Source organism: Schistocerca cancellata, chromosome 6, assembly GCF_023864275.1.
Source record: "Schistocerca cancellata isolate TAMUIC-IGC-003103 chromosome 6, iqSchCanc2.1, whole genome shotgun sequence".
Lineage (NCBI taxonomy): Eukaryota > Metazoa > Arthropoda > Insecta > Orthoptera > Acrididae > Schistocerca > Schistocerca cancellata.
In genome coordinates this window covers 589,720,501-589,739,841 of record NC_064631.1, presented here as the reverse complement: position 1 = coordinate 589,739,841, position 19,341 = coordinate 589,720,501, and the positions used below count along the sequence as shown (strand labels likewise).

At 41.1% G+C, this 19,341-nt stretch overlaps 1 protein-coding gene across 2 annotated transcripts in view; it reads right to left on the bottom strand.

Moving 5' to 3' along the window:
• The window catches only part of LOC126191061 (centrosome-associated protein CEP250-like), a 462,550-nt gene that overhangs the window by 44,347 nt on the left and 398,862 nt on the right, over positions 1-19,341 (bottom strand). For both annotated transcript variants that reach the window (XM_049931777.1, XM_049931775.1), the window contains exon 16: positions 2,720-2,880. In XM_049931777.1, coding sequence (XP_049787734.1) covers positions 2,720-2,880 — 161 coding nt within the window. The remainder of the gene's footprint in view (positions 1-2,719; positions 2,881-19,341) is intronic.

Here is a 19,341-nt window from a genome sequence, read left to right as displayed (position 1 = left end):
AACATGGGGGGCCCAGCCATCAACCAGACCGGGCATTGGACCTGCTTCAGAATTTTTATGCGTTAAGTCATCACCTCTCCATATTGGATGGTGTTATTCTCCTGTCAGTGGAAGGGTTTCCCCCCTGCTTCATGGTTCCAGAAGTTCTGTGACTGGAGTGCCTCCACTTATTACATCAGGGTCACTGGGGGATCCCTCACTCAAAACTATTGGTGTGTTGCAATGTGTTTTGGCCAGGCATCGATCAGGAGGTGGAATATCTTGTCAGGGTCTGCCACAAGTGTTGTGATCAGCAGGTGGCACTACACACTGTTTTTCCACCATGGCCAGCCCCTACACAGCCTTGGGGAAGAGTCCACATTGATACTGCTGGTCCTTTTTTAAACACTTGCTGATACTTGGCGACTGATACTTTTTCTCATTTTCCATATGTCATTCATTGTCTATCTGTGACAGCAGATGCTGTTGTCAAGGCTCTGTCAAAGATATTTTTCACAGAAAGCTTGTCTCGTGTCCTGGTTTAGTGTAATGGACCTTGCTAAGTTTATGGCACAATCTTCATTGACTTTTGTACACCAATGGCATTCATCATATCATGGCACCTCTCTTCCATCTGCAGTTGAAAGGTGAGGCAGAACGCCTTGTCCAAAATTTTAAAACACAGATGTGCAAGAATGTAAAAGATTTCCTAGCCAAAGAGGCTCTCACATTTTCTTAAGCTCTTATAGCATGACACCAGCCGGGGTTGAGAGTCCTGCTGAGCTCTTGCTTTGCTGTCAGCCATAAACACTTTTCCATATCTTGCTCCCAGGCAGGTGTCCAGCAGCAGCAGTGGTTTTGTCATTGTTTACACCAGTCTTGGCCAAGTTATTTGGTCAGTGTCCTCACTGGATTCTGACCATTATCCACAGCCAGTGTGGTTGCCGTGTCTTTATGGTTTGCCCCTGAGATTGACTCATGGCACACCACTGCAACCAGTTACATCCCAGGATGTACGCAGTGCTCCCCCCTCAGGCCATGGGCTTGATACCTCATTCTTTGTCTACCCTCACCATTCTGGAGGTCAAGCAGGTCTGACCATTCCTGCCTACTCCTGTGGTCAGGGATTTATCAGCACTGACAGTGGATTTGCTTCCTGGGACCAATGTCAGTGTCTTCCACTGTGCTGAGCAGGCACCCCCATGAGCAGTTATGGAAGCTGAGTCTCTGTCACCACGGCCTCTCCTCTCCAGTCTGTCTTCACTGCTGTCCATGCTGGACATCTCTTCAGCCACAGCATCATGAACAGTGATGCCTGATCTCTGCCATCCCCCTCACCTCTCCCCCTACGTTATGGAAGCAGAAGTGTAATAAACCGGCCGGCCGAAGTGGCCGAGCGGTTCTAGGTGCTTCAATCTGGAACCGCGCTGCCGCTAGGGATCGCAGGTTCAAATCCTGCCTCGGGCATGGATGTGTGTGATGTCCTTAGGTTAGTTAGGTTTAAGTATTTCTAAGTTCTAGGGGACTGATGACCTCAGATGTTAAGTCCCATAGTGCTCAGAGCCATTTGAACCATTTTGTAATAAACCTCTGGTTCCTGTACCTACCATCCACAGCTGATGTAATTTGAGCTATTATGACAAAAATACTGTGTGCCGACATTCAAATGGTGTACCAGCAACTGCATGAGGTTGCTGCGACGGCTGCCTGGTCACCTACCACACAGCCATGTCTACCATGTGCACACAGCATTACACCAGTAACATCTGATATCAGTAGCATCTATATAAGGGCATGAACAGGTCACCAAGCCCTCAGTAGTTAAATGTGTTTGAGACATATGCTCAATACTTGCAATCCCATTTAGCCTAAACCTCCTCTATCTTCTTTTCCACTCTCTTATTACACCAACTTTTTACTCTTCTTTCAGTGTCACTCTTCTCTTTCTAAGCTTCGTATTCTTCTCACCCCTCTCCCTGCCATACCCCTATGCCTTACACCTCTGCCACTCCCCCCCCCCCCCCCCCATCCTCCCACCCCACCCCCTGCATCAACCCCACTCTCAGTTTAGTAACTGTTACCGTTCTTGATCTTCATTTTGCTACTGCTACAGAGAACCCCTGTTTCCACCTCTCCTGCCTTCCATTACCTCATCAAACCCTGCTTGCCAATACATTCTACCGTCATAAAATCCCATATCTTTCCCCGCATTCTTGTGAGCCTTGGTTACCATCTGTGGTGCTGCAGCTTCAGGTTGATGCAGCTGGGTGTATGTGTATCTGGGTGTAGGGGAGTGTACACACATACCAGAGACAAGTGGTAGATGTAAAACTAATAATGTCTGTGCACTGTTATGTGTGTATGCCCCTCTGCATCAATCAGCTGTAATTTGTGGTTGCCTCTCCTCATTTTTATTATATATTGGGTTTAGGGAAGAATTCTGTGCAGAAACAACCAATGCATTTCTAAAACATAAATTCAAAATGAGTGCCAATCACTTAACTCAGTTTCCAGCTGCTGAAAAAAGCTTCAAAATAAATTGTATAGTTTTAATTTTATGCAATTAGAATTGTTTATTTGCTGTATGGGAGTTATATTTTCCATTATTAAAAGTTCTAATATCTTCTTGTACATTTACTGTACACGAAAGATTAACTGAATTCATAGGATGGGTAACATGAGACAAATAAGAAGTGCATAATTAACTTAGTGTGCTTTAAAATATTGGAGAGATACTAACTTCATGCGTGACAAATCCTGCAGATGCTGCCGCCTTTCAGCTGTAAGTGACCCTAGTCGTTGCTCCAATTCCTGCAAGCGACTAACTAATGGACGGCAAGAGCTGCAGCGTAATGCATGTGCTGTCTGAAGAGACAGTAATCGCTGCTCCAATTTACCCACCTACATAAAATAAATATACAATATATATTTATACATTTATATGTATGTCATGAACAGATTATAACAATATTATGAAAGTGATAGTTGCTACTCACCATATAGTGGAGATGTTGAGTTGCAGATAGGCACAACAAAAAAATTGTCAGAATGTGAACTTTTGGCCAACAAAGTCTTTGTTGAAAATAGACAACATATACACACTCATGCAAACACAACACACATACACATGGCCACAGTCTCTGGCAGTCTTTTTGTTGTACCTATCTGCAACTCACCATCTCATTATATGGTGAGTAGCAACTATCTTTTTCATAATATTGTTACATTCCATCCTGGATTTTCCACTTTTTCATGAACAGACTAGATATTTTTAGATGACTAATAAGAAACAAATATGATCAAAACAAAACTGATTCAGTTAATAATTCTCTGGGTATTTGGAGTGATATGAACAACAGGAGTAAAAAGCATTGCACAAAAACCTGCAGCAATGAACAAAGTATAAGCTATCATTAATGAAAAGAATTCAACCTTGTCACTGCTAATTTCTCTCGTAGAGATAGGCAAAATAATACTTGTGTCCATATAATCCACAATAGAATTGAATATCAACATAATTGAGGATCTGTTTGAAATCTCTCTAAAATATCTGAATAATTCATAATAAACATTAGCACAAATATTTGACAGTAGATAAAATCAGTATAAAAGCAGACAGATAAATAAAAGGTAACTAAAATACAAGAATAAACAAGAAAAAGAAATGAGTATTTTAAGGATAGCTTTAGTTTAAAATAACTTAGTATTCTTCTTTGAAGCTGCCCTTCTGATGGTACTAGCATCAAAGTTGCAAGTGAACAAAACACAGTAAAGTGATGTCATTCATTCCTCATATGTTTTGCCAAGATTCATAATCCGCAGTAATATGTTAAACTAAATGACTGAAAAAATGCACTGAATCAAAAACCTACAACAGGAAATAAAGAATGTTATTCTCTATGGAGAATCCATGTGAATTATATTTTGGGTACACCAATAAAGGGGTTTATGAATTCTTAAGCTTATCCCAGCAGCATACTGACAATTCAAATAGTTCGCAAAAAATGTGGCTGGCGAAAATCATCAAACATCACCAATATTTCAACAAGCATTCTCATAAATATTGCACAAAATGCAATACAGCTTGCTTGTATGAACCCAAAATGGGCAGGTTTATGCCTGCACATACATTTTAAGAGTACATGGAGGCAGAAAGCTACACATGTTGGGCAGTAGAAGTACCTGCTAACCAGAGATAAATACTGCCAAGATGTTACTGACAGTAAACACTAGAGTACAGTGGTAAAGCACTGATCACTCAATCCATTTGTTATCTCACCAAGAAGAAAGTGGAATCCCACATAGGATTTGAACAAAACCTTTGATTCCTATTTATAAGGTCATGGGCTAACTTATCTCTTTAGAAACCCCTTGAAAATTGCTCCAATAGTTAGAAGTTGAGAGCAAAATGATTTAATTGGTTTACTCCAATGAAAGTCAAAGTCCAGACAGTGTTAAGCAATCACACTTTTGCCTGGCTGTTGTTAATGTGCATGACAGTTATGTTCAGTCGTTGTTTGTGATGGCTCTAAATAGGAGAAACTATAAGTTACTGCAGACAAGAAGAAAAAACAATTCTGTGGTTAATAGTGTGCTTCTGGGTTTTCTGCCAAGTTGTTTCCATTTTCTGCATAATATTTTGATGACCAACACAGTCACCTGCCTCAGGTACTGCAAGTTTTGTTGTTATGTGCACTCACTGCCTGGACTCCAACCACAACAGCAAAGCTTGCAGCACCTGAACAAGACATTTGGGTTAGTCACCAAAATACCATGCAGGAAATGGAAACAACTTCTCAGAACACCCAGAAACATACTATTAATAAGTCATGCTGGGAAAACCTGAGTAATCAAATCTGTAATGTTTGAATACAGCATTAGTGATAAGCTGTCTGATGCTGTCACAAAAATGAAATATCTAGGCATAAATTGCCAAATGACATAAAATGTACTGATCATGTAAGGTTGGTTATAGGGGAGGTGAATGGTCAACTTCTGTTTATTGTAAGAATTCTAAGAAAGTGTAGCTCATCTACAAAAGAGACTGCATACAGAACACTTATACAAGCCATTCTTCAGTACCGCTCAAGTGTGTGGGATCTCCTCAGACCACATTAAAGGAAGACATTGAAACAATCCAGGGGAGTGCCAGTAAGTTCGTTACCAGTACATTCAATCAACACATATTACAGTAGTGCACAAGGAACTCAAGTTGCTATCCCTGGTGGGAAAATGACAATATTTTCATGAAATACATTTAAAAACTTTTAGAGAACTGGCATCTGCAACAGACTACAGAATGATCTTACTTTTACCAATGTACACCTCACACAAGAGCCATGAAGGCAAGATAAGGGAAATCAGGACTTATACAGGAAGAAGTGTTTTTTCTCCTTGCACTATTTGTGAGTGGAACAGAGAAGACTCGGACCATGTGCTATATGATGGTCGAGCAGAATATGTATGTAGATTTGTATTATAAGCTGTGACTGTAAGAGATCTGATAGACATTTGCCTTAAATGGATGTAAATAATCTATTGCAAACCAAAAAATAACATCTTCTTGGAATATAGAAACACACTTCCTATTATATTTTCTCAAAACAGGCAAATTTTGTTTGGAATAGTTCTGCATAGAGTAAAGAATCTATCAGTTTGGCTGTGTCCTCCTGTCTCCTGACCCTAAAAAGTTACAGCTAGTCATTAGCACAAAGTGCAATTGATTTATTGCTTATTGAAACCATCCTGTTTACCTGAGTTAAACTAATTCAGATGGCAGATTATCAGGATCTGAGATGGCCTGAGGCCTGTGTGCCAAGGTATGAAGTATTCCTTTACAATGAGCTGGATGGTGACAACTGTCTACATGGAGGTACAAAGCTCTATGAACCGGCTTCTTACAAACAGCATGCCTGGCATATCACCATTTCACCTCAACAACAACTGAGGAAATGTGGGTAGCCATTATTTCTTACCTCGAAATGTTTTGGCATGTGCAGCTGAGATGTTGGAAAATAACCTTTAAGTTACCACTGGCATAAAATCAAATAAACAATGAATTGTCCACCTAAAGAAGACAGAACATTTGAATTTCATAGATTTGGGAGCTTGTTCTACAACATTAAAAAAAAAAAAAAAAAGATTATCGAGCATAATGGACTCTCTACTGCCACACCATCTGCCTATTCAATGACTTGGTCATTAAATAAGAAAGATATTGTGGTTGACATACAAAAAAAGTGAAGCATCCAGAAGACATTATCAGATGTCAATGTAACTTCATATATGTACACATTATTGGCAGGTATGTAAATTATTAAGAGTTGCAATTCTCTGTGACAGGCAGAAAACCACTAGAGAGCATGTGTGGGTCATTTTTGTGTTATTGCTAGGCCTGGTAGATACACTGATCAGCCATAACATTCTGACCAGGTACCTAATAGCCAGTATGTTCGTTCCCCTTTGGCATGGGTAGCAGTGGCAACATATCATGGCGTGGAATCAGTGAGGCCTTGGTAAGGTGCTGGAGGGAGTTGGCACACATCTACACACACAAGTCACTTAATTCCCATAAATTCCAGGGAGGGGAGCAATGGGCTTGACGCTACATTCAATCACACCTGAGATTTGTTTGATTGGGTTCAGATCTGGCAAGTTCCATCACACTCCTGGCCTTGTGACATGGCCCATTATCTTGTTGAAAAATCAGGAAACATGATCATCATGAAGCGGTGTATGTGGTCTGCAACCAGTGTATTATACTTCCTAGCCATTGCCTTGCATGAGCTCCACTGGACCCATGGATGACCATGTGAATATTTCCCAGAGCATAATGTAGCCACCACTAGCTCGTCTCCATCCCACAGTACCCACATTACAGGTGTCAAGAAGCTGTTCTGTCCCACACCATACAATGTTCTGCCACTGTGCCAACATCCAGTGCCAATGGTCACATGCGAATTTCAGTCATACTCTCTGATGTCATGGTATTAACAATGGCACATGCATGGGCTGTCAGCTGTGGAGGTCCATCGTTATGTGTTCAGTGCATTGTGTGTTCAGATGCACTTGTACTCTGCCCAGCATTAAAGTCTGATGTTAGTTCCACCATAGTACACCACCTGTCCCATTTTACCAGTCTGCCCAGCCTATGATGTCCGATGTCCATAATGAGGTTTGGTCGCCCAAACCCATGACGTCGGGACGTGGCTTCACTTCAGTTTCACTGCATGTTGAAGACATTCATCACAGCACTCCTCGAACATCTGACAAGTCACGCAGTTTCTGAAATGCTCGTGCCAAGCCTCTGGGCCATCACAATCTGCCATCGGTCAGACTCAGATACAATGTGTGCCTTCCCCATCCGACACAACAACAGCTTACTCACTGATACTACATTCACTGTACGTGTGTCTGACTAGCAGTCATTCCTCGCCAGGTGATGCTGCTATTGCCTGAAAGGGTTTATATTGATAGTAGGTCAGTAGTGATAGTGTTCTAGCTGATCAGTGTATATAAGGAGTGTGAATAGCATCAGATGTTAAGTGATCACTATGAAGGACACAGAGATGCCATGTACTTGTATGAGTCAGTATTATCAGCATCTGACAGAGTTTGAAAGCGGCCTCATTGTGGATCTCCATTTGTCCAGCTGACAGACTCAGGCAATATCCAGATTTTTTGGGCATTCAGATCTGACAGTGGTCTGATGTTGGACCGCATGCGAGTATGATGGCAGACATATTTGTCGTCATGATTCTGGTGGACCATGTCTGATCTTCACAAGGGAACATTGCCTTATTGTGACAAAGCACATCATAACCCCTTTATATCTATACCTGACATCTGAGAACAAATAATGGAGTCCCTGAAACATTCTGTATCACTCCATATAATTGGTTGCCAGACTAGGGAATTAGCATCCAGTGCGTATGCTGCCATTAACACCACGAGAAAAAAAAAAAAAAAAAAAAAAAAAAAAAGAGAGAGAGAAGCTGCATTTTGAGTGGCAATGTGACCAGGAAGCATGGACTGCTGCTGAATGATGTTGCATTGTGTTCAGAGATGCACTACCACTGATGTCCATTGTTAGTGATTATCACTGTGACCTGTGGAAAAGTCCCATTCTTCCAACGGTTTGAAGAGGCACAGCAGTATTACCCCTAGCATCATGTTGTGGGGATCCATTGGATATGAATCCAGGTCATGGCTAGTCGTTATTGAGGGAACTCAGATGGCACAACATTACATCACAGATATCTCACATCGTCAAATGTTACCTCCCATGTGACTGCATCACGATGCTGTTTTTCAACAGAATAATGCTTGTCCACACTTGACACATCTCTATGAAGTCACATGTCACTAGGTTATGTTGAGGTACTTCTGTGGCCAGCAAGATGCCCAGATCTCACCTTGACAGAATGTGTAGGTCCAGATCGGATGTCAACTACATCCCATTGCCTGTATCCAAGATATCAAGGACCAGTTACAACAGTTGTGGGTCAACTTTCCTCAGGAGAGGATACAACAGCTTGAGGACACCCTTCCTAATCACATCAGTGCATACATCCAGACCAGAGCAGGTGAAACATCATACTATAAATGCACTCATAATGCCATTTTCTTTGTAAATTTACCTCATTTTTGTAACTACTGGAGTAACATCACAAACACTTTCAATACATTAAGTTTCATTTCATTTCCTCCTCCCCTTCCGGCTGCTTCACTATTTTGTTAGGCTGTGCATGTTTAAATAGGTTAGTTTGTGACAATGAACTTAAGTTCAGTTAGTCACAATGCCTCAATCAACAGAAGATAGGTAAAAAGAGAGGCCACATTTAAACTTACTAAAATATTGGAATCATCATGAAATGACACTTGCTAATGGCACTAAAAATTTTACAAGTTTATGATACTATATTCATAGTGACATACTAGAGGTCTCAAATTTGTAGAAAGAGTTGAGCTGTGCGATGTGTATGTTGTTAAAAATAGGATGATGATGGATTTTAAGTAAGCTATATTTTTTGTAAGGGGGTAGGGGAGTAGGTTTGGTGGGGAGTCTGCCGAATGAGAAGTAAATCCCTTTATTATTTCCACCCTTTTTCTCAGATAAGAACTGAGCCTGAGGTAACCCTGGCCATCTAATAATCTCTGAATGTTTTCAATATAATTTTGTTTGTCTGATAAAACTAGTATTGTTCTTGTCAGCAAGCAACAGAACTGTGTCAGAGGCTCCATATGAGAACTCAGTGTCACTCTCTCTAATGTCAAGGCACTGACCCTGGGAGTACATGTAATGATCAGCACAAGGTCAGGGCTCTGTAAGGGTGCATGAGGGATGGTCCATGTATGGACACGGCAGGTATCAGAGCCATTGCACTCAGGATGTAAAAAATTTTTTTAAAAATGCAAAAATATGTTCATTCTGTAGTGCATATCTTTCTAAAAAGAGTTTGACGTATAAAACATATATGTTCAAGGAAATGTAAGACATGTCATTTGATTTTAAATGTCCAAAAGTGCAGTACCACATCTCTTTGCACAGTATTCTTCTACCACATGTCATTGTACTTCACTCTATGAAATTCAAACATGTATATTTTGTAGTGGAAACCATCACAACTATATTAAGAACAGTGGAAATTAAAATGCCCTGTGGTGCCTCTCCTGCAATAGGTGCAGAAACTTGCAGGGCTAGATACCACATGTCCTGGCTTGTGGAAGCCAGCCAGACACTTCACCAGGGAGAAACATTACATTCCTACTCTACAAGGATCAGATGCCCATGCATATTCTGCAAAGGAGAAGGCAGAGATTATGGCCACAACACTTGCAGCATCCTTCACACCAAACCTGGCCCCTTCAGACCCAGTATTCACACTTGAAACAGACCAGGAGGTTACACAACTTGTAGCCCAGCCCACATGCAGTGAAATAAGACATTCTAACACAAATGAAATTACTTGGGCTATCAAGCACACCAACGCTAGGAAAGCCCCTAGTCCCAGTGGCATTCAAAACCATGCCCTCCAGGAGTTCATAGACAGAGCCATAAAATACCTAGCACACATAATGAATGCCATCCTAAAACACCAACACTTCTCTGACTTTTGGGAGGTGGCCAGTCATGATGTTCAGGAAGCCAGGGAAAGACCACTCCCTCCCATAAAATTATTGACCCATCAGTCTTCTGTGCTTCGCTCAGCATGATTGTTGAGAAGGCATTACTAAAAGACATCATTAGGCACTGCATCACCAATGACATCCTAAGACCAGAGCAATTCAGCTTTAGGAATGACCTCACAACAACACAACAACTCCTCTGCATAGTTGAACATATAAGACATGGCTACAACATGAACAAAGTCACAGGGGCCGCGTTCCTGGACACTGAAAAAGCTTTTGACCATCTCTGACACAACAGCCTTACATGCAAACTAAGTGATACTGGTTTCCCAATGGACTTGTACATCTCAGACATTCACATCTCATGAACAGATGTTTCAACAATGACGTGCCAGGCAAACAATTGACACAATGTGGTATCCAAGTTGGAGTACCCCAGGGAAGCACTCTGAAGCCCATCTTTTTCAATCTCTACATTAATACTTTCTGGCAACACAAAACAAGATGTTCGCTAACTATGTGGATGGCACAGCCATCCTTGGGCAAGACTGGAAACCATCAAACATAAAGTCATGATTACAGATGGCACTCAGGACTGCCGAGCCTTGGTTGGAACGATGGCATATTAAAGTAAATGTTGACAAGTGCAAAGCAGTTCTGTTCACATACAGACTGAAGCTACTGTACAAATATCAACACTGTAGACAGGTAACACTACATACATGCCCAGTATGTTTCCGAGAGAAAGTCAGGTATCTCAATGTCTGGCTGTACCGGAAACTTACATGGGGGAACCACATAGAATACATTACCAACAGAGCACATGTGAGGCTCAAACAACTCTACCCAATGCTCAAAGGGAAAGTACACTAAATAGGAGGGTGTCAACATTCATATTCATGACACTGATTAGATCTCTGATGATGTACACAGCTTCTGTCTGTGAATATGCACCTCCTACACACCTGCATTGCCTACAAATCATACAGGACAAAGTGCTTTACATCATTAGCAGTTCTTCACCCTACACCTGCACCATGGATCTTCACAATGAATACTGCCTTGAAACACTAAATGAAGTATTAAAAAAACTGCCACATGACTATACAGGTACTTGAGACACTCAAACAATCCTTTCATCCTTACTCTGGGAAACTATGATCACCACCACAGATGGAAGAATAAGCAACCAAAGACACTGCAAGCTAGGGTATAGAGACCTATGGTGAACTAACATACAGTCACAAGTGACAATATCAGCAAGCCCTTGCACATCAGCAACACTGACTGGATATGCCAGCTGCTATCACAGCCGACCAAGATGCCACAGCAGAGAAGCCAACAAGCTCACATACTAATGCTCAAACAAACCACTAACACTACCCTACACTGTGAATCCAATATATTACCTATCACACACTAACTGTTGATGAACTCAACTGTTACAGGTATGTTGATGCTGATCGAGAAGCTAACACTGGTACCCAGATGCAGCCGTTGAGTAACATCACTCCACAACGTCAAAGGTATCCACCTGCATGACAACCACTACTTACAAAATCTACCCTTGCATGACCTGTCACAGGAAACAAGAAAATTGCTACTGCTCTTACAACCTGACCCAAATGACAGAAGTTTTTTTTTCCCTCAGCTCTTTCCTTGGCACTTTTTTTCCTCTGCCCTTCAAACTGGTACCCTTCGTTCAATATTAGACCAAATCTATCTCCAGATGAGCACATATTAATAGTCAATCACAACCAGACATACACAAACATCGCAGTACTCACATCCTGCGAGATCTCACTTAGTGAAAACTAACCAATATGCAGAGATGGCAGTAGACCTTTTGTGTTGGTCATCAGGCCTGTATGAGTGTGGAGGGGCTCCACTCCTATTTTTCTCTACCGCTCCCAGTCAGCTGGTTTGACATCCTACCCTCCCTTTAAAAGAACCTCATAATTAATACTGGGTCAGATTATTTGTGACCAGAAGAGTAAGAACTCTTCAGAAAATTTGCGCTCTTTATAGCCTATTAGCTAACAACTTTCTCTTTTGTGTGACATAAAATTACATGTAGGAAACATGAAATCAGTAAAGACAAGAGATCAGCAAGGCAGTACACATTCTTTCAATCCTTTGGTCTCAACACTTTTTCTCTCTGATCTTGCTACAGCCTTACTAAAGACATGTAGAGATGCTACCAGCAAATGAAGATTGATGAGACAGATTGACAAAGAAAGTGGCTCCATAACTCCTCTGGGTCTCCGTGAGTTCAGAGTTATGCACTTGTATGGTGCAGCACTCCAGCCACCTTTGAACAGATGATGGACAACCTGTTTTGCCACCTTAACTGGACAACATGTCTTTGCTATCTGGGTGATGTTTGAAGAACATATAAGCCACCTGACAATCGTGTTGAAGTGTGTTAAGACTGGAGAAATGGTGATGAAGTCTGTCCTGAACCAGAGAAAATAATAACATTCACAGATTTTCCAATTCCTCAGTGTATAAATAATGTGAGAAGTTTTCTGGGAATGGGCTCATATTACTGGCAGTTCATAAAGTACTCCTTTAACAAGGCATATCCCTTGAAAGAACAACTGCAGGGAGAGACCAGACTTTTCTGGAATCTTTTCTTGTCCTTAAGGAAGTGCTAACATCATCTCTAGACCTGTCATTGCATGGTGAGAGTGCCAAGGCAGAACTTCACATCAATCCTTATATTATGGGATAGGTGCAGCTCTAGTGCCAATTCAGGAAGTTGCTGGGAAGCTAATAGCTTATTCTTCCAGAGTACTCACAAGTCGAAGAGGAATGACTCTACAACTGAGAAAGAATGCCTTGTAGTTGTCTCAGTGATCAAACAATTTTGCCTTATTTATTTGGCAAACCTTTCACCATTGCAAAAGATGACCATTCTCTAAGCTGGATGACTAGACTGACTGAAAGATCTATCAGGTCAACTGGCAAGATGGGCACTGAGGTTTCAGGCATATAATGTCACAGTGCTATATAAAAGCAGATGCAAAGTTAAGAATGCCAACTGCCTATCAAGGAATCATTTGGCAGAATACAGCAGTGTGGATGAAATCTCAGTCGTTGTTGTGTTAAATGACATCGTTTCTGAACAGAGGTAAGACCCAGGACTACTGAAAATAGTAGTTGTCTTAGAGCAGGAGGAACTGAGAAAAGGAGAATTCTAATTAATAAAGGGAACATTGTATAAAAGGAATTATGGTCAAATGAAGCAGAAATGGTTGCTCGTTGCCCCATTTCATCCACGCCATTTATCCTGAAGCATTTTTATGATGCACACCAGTTGGTCACGTGAAATTTGTGAAGACTCTACAAAGAATCAGATGCAGTTGTTCTGTAAGATACTATAAGACACTATGTGAGCTGCAATAAGGAATGCTAATGACGGAAGCAATGCTACAATTACCTCCAGAGCATCTGGTACGAAACCCGCCTGCAGCAGCATCATTCAAGCAAATTTGAATCCACCTCTTGGGGGGGGGGGGGGGGGGGGGGGTTCCAAAGTTGATGCATAGGAATCAGTGAGTAATAGGCTGCACTGACTACCTCATTCACTATGCTGTCGCCATAGCTGTGCTGACCGCTGAATCTCCGGAAATTTCAAAGTTCCTTATAGAAAACAGAGCATCTATGTTATGATCTGTGATTGTGGAAAAGTTTTGCTCTTGAGACTAGTATCAGAGGTAATTTCATGTGGCAACATCAGCTACTGGAAGACAATTGCTTACCACCCACAGGCAAATGACTTCACAGAACACTTTAATAAGACATTAGCAGATTAGCTATTCATGTACTTTTAGGTCGAACAGACAGAGTAGGACAAAAAATCCAGTGAAGCAAGAGACTACAGACTTCACATCATTCTTTCTGCTCCAAGATTATGAGGCTGAAGCAGCAATGGGTATACTGTTCCACAAAATTTCGGGCGAAGTGACGGATATTTGTAACTGCCTGCCACAATATTTCGACGAAAAGTCTTCTGGCCATCTTCAGGTGATACTGGCGAAAATACACTGAGCTCTGGTATTTAAGGCTCTGCCAGCACATGCATGGAGGATTCACTTGGTGTTGCATGTGCGCTACTTGAACATATTCGATTCTGCTGCACCACATGCCCTCCGTGGTGAAAACTCACCACATCGATATCAATTTGATTGTCTTCCCACGGTTCCATCACAGAACTACACCGGCTACAGAGGTCACAAAGCTTCTCAATGATTGGATTCCATGCCAAACTCAATTGAAATCCATCGTCTTGATTAATAAGACACTCACTGTCAGACAGTCTTATTCCCATGGATTCATTAATAACACAACTCCAAAAGTTAGCTGTATGGGCCACAATTTTTGTCTCACTGTAATTCATTACATGACTAGTGGAAATACAGTGTACAGTGATGGCAGACTTACAAGACTAAAGGAAGCGAGTATGCCGCTGATGTTCTACAATGCTATCCTGCACAGTATGCAGTATGCCACATTCGCACAGAATCGTGTAAACACCTACGTTGCAAAACTCTAGGTCGTCTTTGACAGATCCCATCAGTGATGAAATTTTTGCAGGAGGCTGAAATATTACTTTCACTTTATATTTTGTTTGTATTCTGCCTATTTGTGCTGAGATATTACCAATATATGGTAAATAGGCAGTCGTTTCAAAGGCCTCTTCCTCTTCTTTGCTCTGTCGCTTACAGGTCTGCAGTGCTCTCTCCACTTGCTGGAATGAATACCAATTATTCAGAAACACAGTCTGCAGGTGCTCCAGATCCATTTGCAAACTATCAGTGTCAGAGATGAAATGGACTCGGTGAATCAAGGTCTTCAAAACACCTGTCATTTGTGCCAGATGGTGGCAAGTAGCGGCTTGCAAGTAAAAGTCTGTGTGAGTGGACTTTCTATATACTGAATGACCAAGTGTGCCATCGCTCTTATGTCACACCAAGACTTTTAAAAACGGCAGGCAACCCTCCTTCTCCAACTCCACAGTAAATTTTATGTTTTTGTATACAGAGTTCAGATGTTGTAGGAACTCTCGCAGACGATCCAAACCATGAGACCAAACTATGAAGGTGTTGTCAACATATTGCCCAAATACTTTTGGTTTAAAAGTGGCTGAGGTGAGTACTTGCTCCTCAAAGTCTCCCATAAAAAGACTGGCCACCAGGGGAGATAAACAACTCCCCATGGCAACACCATCTGATTGCTCATAAAACTCGTTATTAAATAAAAATATGTAGAGTAGAAGCTGTGATCAAACAGCGCAGTAATGTCAGCTCCAAACCTATTGCCAATGAGATGTAATGAGTCCACAAGAGGTACATTTGTAAGAAGTGAAACCACATCAAAATTGACCAACAAGTCACAACTTTGCAGCTGCAGTAACTTAAGTCTGCTGATGAAATCACTAGTATTCTTTATGTGATGTGGACACTTTCCTACCATTGGTTTGAACAAAGATGCCAAGTACTTTGCTAAGTCGTAGGTGGCTGCTCCAATATTACTCACAGTTGGACGTAATGGCACATTATCCTTGTGGATCTTCGGCAATCCATAAAGCCTAGGCGGGACTGAACTATTTGGTTTCAGTTTCTTAATTACCTTCTTTGGTAAGGAACTGTTAGTCAGAAGTTCTGCTGTTTTCCATACCACTCGGACAGTAGGATCCTCATCGATTTTGCGATATGTTGAGTCACTACATAAAACATTGATCTTATTAATATAGTCCTCCCGTAGCATTAAAATAGTAGCATTACCTTTGTCTGAGTTAAGTACCACTGTATCAGGTCTGCTCGCAAGTTCCAGAGAGCTGCCCTCTCCATAGGTGAGGTGTTGCTCTTCCACAATGTAGATCTTGTCAACATATGACAAGACTCCCAGTTTACTTCCTCAGCTTCATCTGTAGCAAGATGGCGCACAGCTTCTTTGATGGTGAAACAGGTGTAGGAGCAAAATTGAGACCTCTTGCTAACACAGATGTAGTCGTGTCATCTATAGGTTTCCCCCATTAAGTTAATAATGGATCGTCAAGTAGGAACTTCCTGCAGCATCTGTTTTGAAAGTCAGTCAAACTTGGCCATTTGCCTCATTGCAGCCTCGTCATGGCTCTAGTTTGCTTTGGCCCATGTCACACATTGCACCCAGTCCGAAGACAATGTAGACAGTCTTGCTGCCAATTTTAAATGAAGATAATAAATGTCCTTTGATATGGAATCCAGTTCACGCCGACTGAAGTGAATCCTTTCTCTCACTAATGCCATATTTGCTTTATGTTTGATGTTATTTGCAGTGGCGCTATTAATAAAATATACAATTTTTGCAAATTTTGGAATAATAACCTTGTCTCTGCAACTTAATAAAAATATCAGAGTGTTCAGTAGCCACATCTTGGTGCAATGTAAGAGCGATGGCACACTTGGTCATTCAGTATATAGGAAGTTCACTCACACAGACCTTTACTTGCAAGCTGCTAGTTGCCACTATCTGTACAAATAATGGGTGTTTTGAAGACCTTGATTCACCAAGGCCACTTCATCTCTCACACTGATAGTTTGCAAATGGAACTGGAGCACCTGCAGACTGTGGTTCTGAAGAATGAGTATCCGTTCCAGCAAGGGGAGAGAGTGCTGCAGACCTGTAAGTGACAGAGCAAAGAAGAGGAAGAGGCCTTTAAAAAGACTGCCTATTTACCATATATTGGTAATATCTTGGTGCAAATAGGCAGAATACTAAGGAAATATAAAGTGAAAGCAATCTTTCAGCCTCCTGCAAAAAATTCATCACTGTTGGGATCTGTCAAAGGTGACCTAGAGTTGCACACAGCTGGTGTTTACAGGATTTCGTGTGAATGCAGCAAATCTTATATAGGGCAAACGATGTGTACTGTGCAGGATAGCATTGTAGAACATCAGTGGCATACTCACCTCCTTCAGCCTTGTAAGTCTGCGATCACTGAACACTGTATTTCCACTGGTCACGTAATGAATTACAGTGAGACCAGAATTGTGGCCCATACATCTAACTTTTGGAGTTCTGTTATCAATGAATCCATGGAAATAAGACTGTCTGACAGTGAGTCTCTTATTAAACCAGCAGTAGACTTCAATTTAATTCAGCATGGAATCCAATTGTTGAAAAACTTTTGTGACCTTCAGAGCCAGCGTAGTTCTGTGATGGAAACGCAGGAAGAAAATTGAATTGATATCAATGCAGCGAGTTTTCACCACGGAGGGTGTGATGCATAGCAGAATCGAATACACTCAAGTAGCACACTTGTGACACTAAGTGAATCCACCATGCATGTGCCAGCATGGACTTAAGTACCAGAGCTCAGTGCATTTTTGCCAGTATCACCTGAAGATGGCCACAAGACTCTGCACCGAAATATTGTGGCAGGAAGTTACAAACATTCAGCAGTTTGCCTGGAATTTTGTGGAACAATATGTACACTAGGAAAGTTTTAAATCAATGGGTATACTGTTTCCGTTTCAGCTAGATGATACTATAAATGACTAAGGGGAAACACCTCATGACCAGGAGTGAAGAAGCAAGTCGGCTGGCTTACTCATGGACTCTGGACACTGAGACTGAGAGCGATATAATGCCAAGCACTGGCCACTGAGGTACAGCATGGGATACTTGGTATGGATATTTATGCCTGTGCAGAAAGTGGGACTATCACAAAAGTTCCGCAAGTGTTTTTTTGTTGTTTTTTTTTTTTTTTTTTTGGGGGGGGGGGGGGGGCATTGCTTGTTGGAGGTAACATGTGAAGTCAAGGATTATGACCCTTTAACAAGAAGGCAAAAACACAAAGGCATCATCAATTTCCTCCATATGAAGCCCTTCTATAGCCCTGAGGCACAGATCAGTGGAGGGAGGTTCAAGGAAACTGAAGATCCACTCCATGATTGTGAAGATTCAATGGGAGGAGCTAATTTTGATGCTCATCATAGTGAAGAAGATGTTCTAACATCTGCCAGTGCTGCCATACAGAGGACCACAGAGAAGATTTAGATCTGGGGAGTGGTAGTCAGCTCTAACAAAAACTTCTGAAACAGTAAGTCACTGTTCCATGAGAGGGAGGAATGTCACAAGGTCTGGTGTACGGAATGTGGCATAGTGGTTAGTGTCACTAACAGTTGTGCTGCAGGTTGTCATTTCAAATCTGATGACAAGCAGTCACTTGGTATCTAGTATTTATCATTTCTGGAAGGTTCTCAAAAAATCTTAGGTTTGTAATGTTTCTATATTCTGGAATATTTGATGTTTGCATAAATAGTAACACTCTCCATTTAGCAGTTCAGTTTTGGCTGTACATTGGTGTTCTTAACAAATGAACATGCCTTCATGGAAGCACTAATGAATAAAATGAATTTCCTAATTAAAAAAACCGTACAGATTTTTCTTAAGCAATCTGGCTGGCATACTTTAGGTGTATTTAAAAAATATATATATACTCGTTGATTGCTATACATACATGACTGTTGTTAGTTTTTGCTAATCTGTTTTGTAGTAATACTGTATTCTTCCACTGCTCTCCCAAAACTTTTCCTGTAATTAGGTTTTAAAATTTTAAAACCTTTTGTTGAACAAGCTTCTATGTCATCAGTGTGACCGTTGGTGTTAAATGGAAATATGCCAGTGAGCTAAATTATCAATAACCATGGTACAAGCAAAACGTTGTCAGATTTTGGTAGTATTCTGGTTGTCTGAATGTCTCGCATAGGGACCTAGGCCATTTGATGTGAAAGTGCATTAGCAAACAATTTGTAAACAAGCTTTGTTAACAAACAATATAAACATAGGCATACACCAAAGTTTATCCAAAAGATGGTAATACTCTAAAACACCCTTTTTTTGTAAAACTGATATAGTGAGTTTTTAAGATGTGTCATGCTGTGAGAACTAAGTTTGACAGGAAGTACACAAAACTTGTTGCATCTCAGAAGGCTGTTAAGTGATATGTTTAACATATTTTTGAAAGGTGATTACTTTGATACACAAACGGAAAGCATATTATGTTACCCTTATAAACTGGCACACTGTGCTATAATGTTAATAGTGGGACAGGATGTTGGAAACGCTCCAAGGCTTAAGAGTCCAAATAATGTTCTAGTGCAAGAAATCTATGTTGTAATATTATTGTACTGAAATCTTAAACTCATCCACAGTTTTACACATTTTATACTCTTTGGCAAT